We start from the raw sequence: 11,268 nt of genomic DNA, 5'->3' as shown, positions 1-11,268 counted from the left end.
GGCGGACCGAGGACCCAGGACACATGAGCCGCTACATGAGCACGGCGGACCGAGGACCCAGGACACATGAGCCGCTACATGAGCACGGCGGACCGAGGACCCAGGACACATGAGCCGCTACATGAGCACGGCGGACCGAGGACCCAGGACACATGAGCCGCTACATGAGCACGGCGGACCGAGGACCCAGGACCCATGAGCCGCTACATGAGCACGGCGGACCGAGGACACATGAGCCGCTACATGAGCACGGCGGACCGAGGACCCAGGACGTGCATGAGCCGCTACATGAGCACGGCGGACCGAGGACACATGAGCCGCTACATGAGCACGGCGGACCGAGGACCGAGGACACATGAGCCGCTACATGAGCACGGCGGACCGAGGACCCAGGACGCATGAGCCGCTACATGAGCACGGCGGACCGAGGACCGAGGACACGAGCCGCTACATGAGCACGGCGGACCGAGGACCCAGGACACATGAGCCGCTACATGAGCACGGCGGACCGAGGACCGAGGACACATGAGCCGCTACATGAGCACGGCGGACCGAGGACCCAGGACGCATGAGCCGCTACATGAGCACGGCGGACCGAGGACCCAGGACACATGAGCCGCTACATGAGCACGGCGGACCGAGGACCCAGGACACATGAGCCGCTACATGAGCACGGCAGACCGAGGACCGAGGACACATGAGCCGCTACATGAGCACGGCGGACCGAGGACCCAGGACGCATGAGCCGCTACATGAGCACGGCGGACCGAGGACCCAGGACGCATGAGCCGCTACATGAGCACGGCGGACCGAGGACCCAGGATACATGAGCCGCTACATGAGCACGGCGGACCGAGGACCCAGGACACATGAGCCGCTACATGAGCACGGCGGACCGAGGACCCAGGACGCATGAGCCGCTACATGAGCACGGCGGACCGAGGACCCAGGACACATGAGCCGCTACATGAGCACGGCGGACCGAGGACCCAGGACGCATGAGCCGCTACATGAGCACGGCGGACCGAGGACCGAGGACACATGAGCCGCTACATGAGCACGGCGGACCGAGGACCCAGGACGCATGAGCCGCTACATGAGCACGGCGGACCGAGGACCCAGGACGCATGAGCCGCTACATGAGCACGGCGGACCGAGGACCCAGGACGCATGAGCCGCTACATGAGCACGGCGGACCGAGGACCCAGGACGCATGAGCCGCTACATGAGCACGGCGGACCGAGGACCCAGGACGCATGAGCCGCTACATGAGCACGGCGGACCGAGGACCCAGGACACATGAGCCGCTACATGAGCACGGCGGACCGAGGACCCAGGACACATGAGCCGCTACATGAGCACGGCGGACCGAGGACCGAGGACACATGAGCCGCTACATGAGCACGGCGGACCGAGGACCCAGGACGCATGAGCCGCTACATGAGCACGGCGGACCGAGGACCCAGGACACATGAGCCGCTACATGAGCACGGCGGACCGAGGACCCAGGACGCATGAGCCGCTACATGAGCACGGCGGACCGAGGACCCAGGACACATGAGCCGCTACATGAGCACGGCGGACCGAGGACCCAGGACACATGAGCCGCTACATGAGCACGGCGGACCGAGGACCGAGGACACATGAGCCGCTACATGAGCACGGCGGACCGAGGACCCAGGACACATGAGCCGCTACATGAGCACGGCGGACCGAGGACCCAGGACACATGAGCCGCTACATGAGCACGGCGGACCGAGGACCGAGGACGTGCATGAGGGGCGAATTCGGCGAAATGTACGTTTATTTAATAACAAATAAAATAAAATTGATGAAGACATACAGGGTTCATTTGCATAATGTAAATGTAAGAAACTTATCCAAGATGATTATGACGATGATTACTATTATTTAGCTTAAGTTATGATTACAAATGCCTTTATTTGAATGTATTTTATCCCCTTTTTATTTAGAAATCAATTTACAAACATTCAGTCATCACAGTCCATAAACAAAGATTATACATCAATTAATTACAAGTAGCAAAATATAAATAACATGAATGAAATTAATGAATAAGAAAAAAAACAAAAACAACAACAACAGACTTACAAACTTCATTAATTATAAGGATAAAATGATTTCTTTTCCCTTTTTTAATTGAAAAGGTTTGAGTATATCAGTTATTACCATAGCTTTCTTTTTTTTTTTACCAATTTAAGAATTTAAAATATATATCAGTTTCAATTTGGAATAATTTAAAACATGGTCTTGATTTGGAAAATTTTGCTTCATGAATATGGAACTTACCTAGTAAAATAAAGAGATTTACAATATTACATAAATTTCTATCTTTACAATCAAAATATGCAATTATCTGTTTCCCTTCTATTGTACGTTTTGTTTTGGATGCCACATCATTTTACACTTTTCCAGAATGTAATACAAAATGAACAACCATAAAAGAGATGAGTTAACGATTCTTGTTCTGTCTTACAAAAATTATCAACAGGCGTGAATTTTGAGATAAACAAGTTTGTGGGACATATGCAATATTTTCAAATGCAATTCCCTTATTTGAATGCATTTTTATCCGCCGGGATGATAGGATTGACGTCATTACGCGAGGACGTAAAAGAACTGGTGAACCGGTTCATTGAAACGAACTGTCCGAAAGAACCGGTTCGCGGAAAATAACCAGACTTCCCATCACTACACCTAATAGCTCACTTCTCTTTCCCATGAGTCACCGCTGGTGGTCTGCTCTCATCTACTCCAGTTAAACACTCACAGACTCCATTATTCTGCTGTTCCTGCGCTGCATCTTCTGTCCAGCAGAGGGAGACAGAGTCCAGCTGATGAAGATGAAGATGAAGGATGATATATGAGATGGTGAGAGACTGCGGTGTTCACAGTCTCATCAGAGTAATGAAGAGTTACCCATCATGCACTGCAGTGAGAGGAAACGGTTCATGGGTTCCTCGGTTCTCAAAGCTTCAGAGTCACAGACACATCATCCTCATCAGTGGGCCGTGAAGATTTTACAGTAAATGGCTCATTATAAAAGCATAATGTGATATTAAGTCACTAAAATTATGAACAGATATGATTTAATATGAACAAATGTGTGTTTGTCACTCATCGTCATAACTAACTCTCTCTCTCTCTCACACACACACACACACACACACACACCTGCTCAGAGTAAAGGTATCATGGTAATAATGACACAATGCAAAAAATCTTAACAGTCTTAGAAACAGGATACATTTTTTTTAAGTAAAAGGGAAAATTAAATTATGAGCTAGAAATATGATACAAATCCACACATGTAAACAAACACGTTTCTGTGCATTAATACGGGATTCAGACACTGGGTTTGTGGAAGGCACAGAACAAGAGCACGAGAAGATCCTGTAATACGTGGGATTCTGTCCACACATCACCACGACACACAGTATACTGTATATATGACATTTACACGCGACCCAAACATCATTCTGAAGCAGCACCCGTCTGTGTTTACAATTCATATTAAACAACAGAATATTAACAAAAGAACAATGTTGATCTGATCTCTGATCGCCTTAAAACACAAAGATCGGTGTGTAAAACTCATTCAAAAGCAATAAAACTTCACTGAAAAAAACTTCAGCTCTTCACATTTGAGATGGGTTACTTACACTCACAGATTCTTCTCAAAATACTATCAGTGCATATAATTCTGGAACCCACACACTCCTGAACACCCAGAACCACACACTCCTGAACACACAGAACCCACACACTCCTGTACACACAGAACCCACACACTCCTGTACACACAGAACCCACACACTCCTGTACACACAGAACCCACACACTCCTGTACACATAGAACCCACACACTCCTGAACAAACAGAACCACACACTCCTGAACACACAGAACCACACACTCCTGAACACACAGAACCCACACACTCCTGAACAAACAGAACCACACACTCCTGAACACACAGAACCACACACTCCTGAACACACAGAACCCACACACTCCTGAACAAACAGAACCACACACTCCTGAACAAACAGAACCACACACTCCTGAACACACAGAACCACACACTCCTGAACACACAGAACCCACACACTCCTGTACACACAGAACCCACACACTCCTGAACACACAGAACCACACACTCCTGTACACACAGAACCACACACTCCTGTACACACAGAACCCACACACTCCTGAACACACAGAACCACACACTCCTGAACACACAGAACCACACACTCCTGTACACACAGAACCCACACACTCCTGAACACACAGAACCACACACTCCTGAACACACAGAACCACACACTCCTGAACACACAGAACCACACACTCCTGTACACACAGAACCCACACACTCCTGAACACACAGAACCACACACTCCTGAACACACAGAACCACACACTCCTGTACACACAGAACCCACACACTCCTGTACACACAGAACCACACACTCCTGTACACACAGAACCCACACACTCCTGAACACACAGAACCACACACTCCTGAACACACAGAACCACACACTCCTGTACACACAGAACCCACACACTCCTGAACACACAGAACCACACACTCCTGAACACACAGAACCAAAGCGTACACCAGTGTAGGGCTGCTCGGGACACACAATAACACGGGACTAGTTGTCACACACGATTAAAACTTTCCAAACACGCCAGCATGACGAAACTTAGTGTATTTACTCTTTACCATATCAACACTATATAGAGAAGAAATTTAGCCAAAATGAAAAAGATCTTTGGAAGATATCACTGAACATTTAACCATTGCAAAAGTAATTTACTTATGTTAATTTTTCATCTCTATTTTTTGTGATTATTTAAAATGAGACAAATCTGATATTATTTTAATCTTATATCTGTTATTTAACAGTTGAGATCGTTCTTTAATGCTGATCTAACAGCAGAAACACTCGCTGGTTTAAACCCCAGATGTGCAGACGGGGCATGTTGTCACACTGCGTTCTATTAGAACTATGATATTCTATTCTATACTTTTATGAATTCTATTGAGAAACCATGAGAAAAAGGTGAATAAAGAAGAGTGAGTCAATGTTCAGAAATTATTAATTATTATTATGTTTTGAACTCTGCTGTATAGCTGTGTTTTTGTGGTGTTTGTTGTCAAACAAAAAAATTAGTTAATTTTTTATTATTAAAAAATGCCATTATTTTATATGAAAAAATTCATTGTATTTTCCAAACAAAATATTTCTGTTTGTCTTGTATATTTTTTTGATTAGATCAGACATGTTGTCACATTTCACTTCCATTCTTTCGGGGTAAATCGTACACAAAAAGTATACACTGTTATTAATGAAACATAACCACATAATTGTAGTAGACGTGTGTGAAATTAATGCGGGAAAAAATAAATTCACTGAACCCCAAGTGGATTTACACAAACTGAGAAAGTCAAAAGTGTTGATCCCCGCTCTCCTCTACTGGACATAAATGAAGCCGGACATCGGGACGAAACCCATCCAGCCCGTATAAACACACACTGGCTACGCTTACATGCCAGATAACCCACTAGTGATCGGATTGACGGCTCAATCTTCATGCAAACGCCTTAATCGATCCGATTGAGCTCGATCAGAATGAGATTTCGATGGGATTGAAAGGGGTTTATTCCTTTTCTAAACCAATCGAGAGAACATGTGAACACTTGATTGGATTGAAATCCGAAACTGAAAGGACTGAGCATGTGCAATGATGTAGAAATAGCGTAATGATGCGCTGAACGAGCTGTTCTTCCTCCTATAATCCTCCTCTTCTGCGTGTGTGAAGTGGAGCAGGACAACGGCCCACCAGTGCTGCTTCAGACTCATCCACACACCACTGGTTTTGGGCAGTTTTACTGCGTGATCAATATTAGCAGCGGCACAACGGCTCATATGATCATTATCTCCAAATTATGACCAGAAATGCATAAATATCAAGTCTGCTGTTTAAAACAAATAAAGAACCAATGTAGGAGAACGGTTATTATGCGCAAACATCGGGAAACTCTGTATATTCATGCAGTGTGCGCATGTCAAAGAATATATCCGGAATATATATTTAAGCTTGTGACATAAAAACACGCACATCAACCCGATCACGTTCAGGTAAACACTACATCCAGACTCATCACTCGGACTGCATTCAGTCTGTGCATGTAAACGTAGCCGCTGTTACTTTAACTGGCTATTAAAGGACACATGAAGCAAACAGTCTAACGCAGAGAGCCGCTCAGACTGGGATCGCTGGGAGAACTGCGGCTCATGTTGGACAGACTGGCCATCAGCGTCTTGACTTTATGAGCGTAATAATTCCTCAGATTGACAGACGGAGGCTCCTTCATTCCCCTGTCGAACTCGCAGCTCCTCATGATGATCTCCAGCTGCTTCTGCCTCTTATAAAACAGGGAAAACTTATTAAATATCAGCGTGATGGGAAGCACCACGACCAGTATTCCCGCTAATATACAGGCCGACGCCGTGAGCTTTCCCACGACGGATCCGGGAATGACGTCTCCGTATCCCACAGTGGTCATGCTAACCGTGGCCCACCACCAGCCGGCCGGGATGGTGCTCAATCCCTCGTTCTCCTCCTTCTCCAGGGTGTAGGCCATGACGGAGAAGAAGGAGACTCCGACGGAGAGATACAGCAGGAGAAGCCCGATCTCCCGATAGCTGTTCCGGAGCGTGGCTCCCAGAGACCGAAGGCCCGTGGAGTGGCGAGCCAGCTTCAGGATCCGGAAGATCCTGGTCAACCGGAGCACCTGTGCGACTCTTCCCAGATTAGCCAGCGCAGGACTGCTCTCCGCAACCAGATCGATCACTAGCGTCAGATAGAAGGGTAGGATAGACACCAGATCGATCAGGTTTAGCGGGTGTGCGAAGAATCGGAGGAGATCCGGAGCCACGGAGAGTCGAGCAAGAAGCTCGAAAGTGAACCAGGCTATTCCCAAATTCTCCACGGTCTGGAAGCGCGGATCTTCCCGAGTGAACTCGCTCATGCTGTTCATGCACATGCTGGCGATGGAGCCCAACAGGACCAGGATGGAGAAGATACTGATGAGGCGACTGGGAAGGGAATATCCAGGATTATCCAGCATTAACCAGATTCTCCGGCGAACGCTCCCTAGAAGCTGCTTGTCGAATTTCCCGGCGTCGCTGTAGAACTCCATGATCTCGTCAAACGATGAGGTTGAGCTTCCGGTTGAGCTCCCGTCGTCCCGGTCTTGATCCGGATCCATCCTCCGGCAGTGGAAGCTGCTCCTGCAAGTCAGATACAAGTATTGTTGTTATGGCTTTTCAGCAGTGTGAAGGTTTAGATTACCCGTATGGGATTGTTGTTGTTTTTCTGTCTCAGGGAGATACGTGGTTGTACATCATGTATGAGATGTGATATCTGTGTGAGGAATATATGCACCTCTGATAAACCCCAGGGAAAGCAAGAACTGATAAGAATGTAAATGTGTACCCTGAAATGCAATGTAAGTTGCTTTGGATAAAAGCGTCTGCCAAATGCATAAATGTAAATGATAATAGACTGATCATAGCACACAGCATCTAACCCTAACCCTAAACTCAAACTACAGCCTCTAACCTGAGATTAAACTCAAACTTCAGCTAAAACAGCATCTAATCTGAGATTAAACTCGAACTACAGCTAAAACAGCATCTAATCTGAGATTAAACTCGAACTACAGCTAAAACAGCATCTAATCTGAGATTAAACTCAAACAACAGCATCTAATTTGTGATTAAACTCGAACTACAGCTAAAACAGCATCTAACCTGAGATTAAAGTCAAACAACAGCCTCTAACCTGAGATTAAACTCAAACTACAGCATCTAACCTGAAATTAAACTCAAACTACAACATCTAACCTGAAATTAAACTCAAACTACAGCTAAAACAGCATCTAACCTGAGATTAAACTCAAACTACAGCATCTAACCTGAAATTAAACTCAAACTACAACATCTAACCTGAAATTAAACTCAAACTACAGCTAAAACAGCATCTAACCTGAGATTAAACTCTAACTACAGCGTCTAACTTGAGATTAAACAAACTACAGCTAAAACAGCATCTAATCTGAGATTAAACTCAAACTACAACATCTAACCTGAAATTAACCTGAAATTAAACTCAAACTACAGTATCTAACCTGAAATTAAACTCAAACTACAGCTAAAACAGCATCTAACCTGAGATTAAACTCAAACTACAAAATCTAACCTGAGATTAAACTCAAACTACAACATCTAACCTGAAATTAACCTGAAATTAAACTCAAACTACAGTATCTAACCTGAAATTAAACTCAAACTACAGCTAAAACAGCATCTAACCTGAGATTAAACTCAAACTACAAAATCTAACCTGAGATTAAACTCAAACTACAACATCTAACCTGAAATTAACCTGAAATTAAACTCAAACTACAGCATCTAACCTGAGATTAAACTCAAACTACAACATCTAACCTGAAATTAACCTGAAATTAAACTCAAACTACAGCTAAAACAGCATCTAACCTGAGATTAAACTCAAACTACAAAATCTAACCTGAGATTAAACTCAAACTACAACATCTAACCTGAAATTAACCTGAAATTAAACTCAAACTACAGCTAAAACAGCATCTAACCTGAGATTAAACTCAAACTACAAAATCTAACCTGAGATTAAACTCAAACTACAACATCTAACCTGAAATTAACCTGAAATTAAACTCAAACTACAGCTAAAACAGCATCTAATCTGAGATTAAGCTCAAACTACAAAATCTAACCTGAGATTAAACTCAAATTACAGCATCTAACCTGAGATTAAACTCAAACTACAGCTAAAACAGCATCTAATCTGAGATTAAACTCAAATTTACAAAATCTAACCTGAGATTAAACTCAAATTACAGCATCTAACCTGAGATTAAAATCAAACTACAGCTAAAACAGCATCTAATCTGAGATTAAACTCAAATTTACAAAATCTAACCTGAGATTAAACTCAAATTACAGCATCTAACCTGAGATTAAACTCAAACTACAGCTAAAACAGCATCTAATCTGAGATTAAACTCAAACTACAGCTAAAACAGCATCTAACCTGAGATTAAACTCAAACTACAAAATCTAACCTGAGATTAAACTCAAACTACAACATCTAACCTGAAATTAAAATCAAACTACAGTATCTAACCTGAAATTAAACTCAAACTACAGCTAAAACAGCATCTAACCTGAGATTAAACTCAAACTACAGCTAAAACAGCATCTAATCTGAGATTAAACTCAAATTTACAAAATCTAACCTGAGATTAAACTCAAATTACAGCATCTAACCTGAGATTAAAATCAAACTACAGCTAAAACAGCATCTAATCTGAGATTAAACTCAAACTACAGTATCTAACCTGAAATTAAACTCAAACTACAGCTAAAACAGCATCTAATCTGAGATTAAACTCAAATTTACAAAATCTAACCTGAGATTAAACTCAAATTACAGCATCTAACCTGAGATTAAAATCAAACTACAGCTAAAACAGCATCTAATCTGAGATTAAACTCAAACTACAACATCTAACCTGAGATTAAACTCGAACAGCCTCTAACCTGCAGCAGGAGTCAAGGAACAGCTCGTCGATGCCCCAGTACTCAATCTCCTGACTGAAGGAGAAGATGCAGAGCTCCTCCATGACGTGAAGTCTTCCCGTGTTGTAGAAGTGCAGGACGTACGGGAAGAGCGTGGGATTACGGTCGAAGTAGAACTCGCTCTCGGACTCGTCGTAGTCGTCGCACAGCTCGAGGATCGACTCCCTGGATCGACAGCTCAGCAAGCGAGCGAGTCGGGTCTCGGGGAAACGGGAGAGTCGAGTGGAGAGAAGCCGGCGCCGAAATCCTCCCACATTAATGCGGATCGAGCCGAGCATGACTGAGGAAAACCGGGAGTCACTGGGAGATCCAGCGCTGATCTGGAGACACACACACACACACACACACACACACAGAGCAAAGCATGAGAAAACCATTTACAGATATTCTACATTCACACAAACACATTCACACACACACACACACACACACACACACACACACACACACACACACACACACTCACTCACTCACACACACACACACACACACACACACACGGAGCAAAACATGAGAAAACCATTTACAGATATTCTACATTCACACAAACTATTCAAATTCTAAATTCACACATTCTCACACACACACTTGCACACACACACACTCACTCACTCACACGCACACGCACACGCGCGCACACACACACACACACACACACACTCACTCGCTCACACGCACGCACACGCACACGCGCGCACACACACACACACACACACAACACTGAGCACCATTTCATCTCCATCGAAGCAGATTTCCTCACAGAAAGGTTTGATCTGAACATGAATCTCGAACAGCTCGATCGATCTCGCGATGAAACCGGCGATTCCGCTCTAAATGCGCGTTTAATTCACATGTCGTTTCTGCGGATATGATTAATATGTGAGATGATTATTATCGTCATAAACTCACCGAGCTATTCCAGCGTTTCCCAACACGTGCACAGCTGCAGGCGCGTGCACGACAGTGACGACACAGAATCCCGCAAATGACGGAGACAAAAACATTCTGACAACAAAAAAAAAACAAAAAACAAAAAAACATTCTGCCAGATTAAAATAATAAAGCGCTGATGACTTTCACTCAGTTCTGTTAAGAATCCTACAGTGTCGTGATGGGCGTGTCTTCTGACACACAACAAGTGTCTTTATCAAACCTGCATCTCATTCTCGCTATTTATGATCATAATTAGGGGAACATCTCCGAAAAAATGCCTGGATCAAATTACCTGGAAAATGAATTCATATAAATATTTATATATTATCAGGACATCAGGAGAGATGACCAAGTTTTTCTGTAAATAATACTCTCTATCTTAAAAAAAAACAAAAAACGTATCTTTATCTTTAAGATGATAATGAGCCATTTTGGTTAGATTTTTTGTTACTGTTTCAAAGGCCACTTCTGTTACTCTAGTCTAAACCTTACAATAATACATTTAAACACACATTCTTAGTGTGTTATCATCATGCAAGAATGTGCTGTAATGTAAGATAATAGATCTACTGTCCATCCAGCACAGCTCACACACACTCACAGAACACTATTGT

The 11,268-nt window shown here is 44.0% G+C and overlaps 1 protein-coding gene across 3 annotated transcripts; it reads right to left on the bottom strand.

The window, feature by feature from the left end:
- Positions 1-4,685: 4,685 nt before the first annotated feature.
- Positions 4,686-11,186, bottom strand: kcns2 (potassium voltage-gated channel modifier subfamily S member 2). 3 transcript variants are annotated; one of them, XM_084384868.1, is made up of 3 exons: positions 10,450-11,186; positions 9,683-10,041; positions 4,686-7,330 (listed from the first exon to the last, which is right to left on the bottom strand). In XM_084384868.1, the coding sequence occupies exons 1-3, from the start codon at positions 10,450-10,452 to the stop codon at positions 6,283-6,285; spliced, it is 1,410 nt and encodes a 469-aa protein (XP_084240994.1). In that variant the 5' UTR covers positions 10,453-11,186; the 3' UTR covers positions 4,686-6,282. The 3 variants fall into 3 exon arrangements, with proteins under 3 accessions (XP_084240994.1, XP_084240992.1, XP_084240993.1); XM_084384866.1 differs by having other exon boundaries at positions 10,631-11,186; XM_084384867.1 differs by having other exon boundaries at positions 9,806-10,041; positions 10,631-11,186.
- Positions 11,187-11,268: the final 82 nt, after the last annotated feature.

This window comes from Rutilus rutilus, assembly GCF_951802725.1.
Source record: "Rutilus rutilus genome assembly, chromosome: 17".
Lineage (NCBI taxonomy): Eukaryota > Metazoa > Chordata > Actinopteri > Cypriniformes > Leuciscidae > Rutilus > Rutilus rutilus.
Note: the sequence above shows the minus strand (reverse complement) of the source record. Positions and strands in the feature narration are given on the sequence as shown.

Excerpts from the sequence above, each read along its gene's own strand:
- kcns2 (XM_084384866.1), bottom strand. The coding sequence starts at position 10,762 with ATGTTTTTTTGTTTTTTGTTTTTTTTTTGTTGTCAGAATGTTTTTGTC. Across the intron at positions 10,042-10,630 it reads GGAAACGCTGGAATAGCTCG|ATCAGCGCTGGATCTCCCAG; the intron begins GTGAGTTTATGA and ends GTGTGTCTCCAG. Across the intron at positions 7,331-9,682 it reads TTCCTTGACTCCTGCTGCAG|GAGCAGCTTCCACTGCCGGA; the intron begins GTTAGAGGCTGT and ends TCTGACTTGCAG.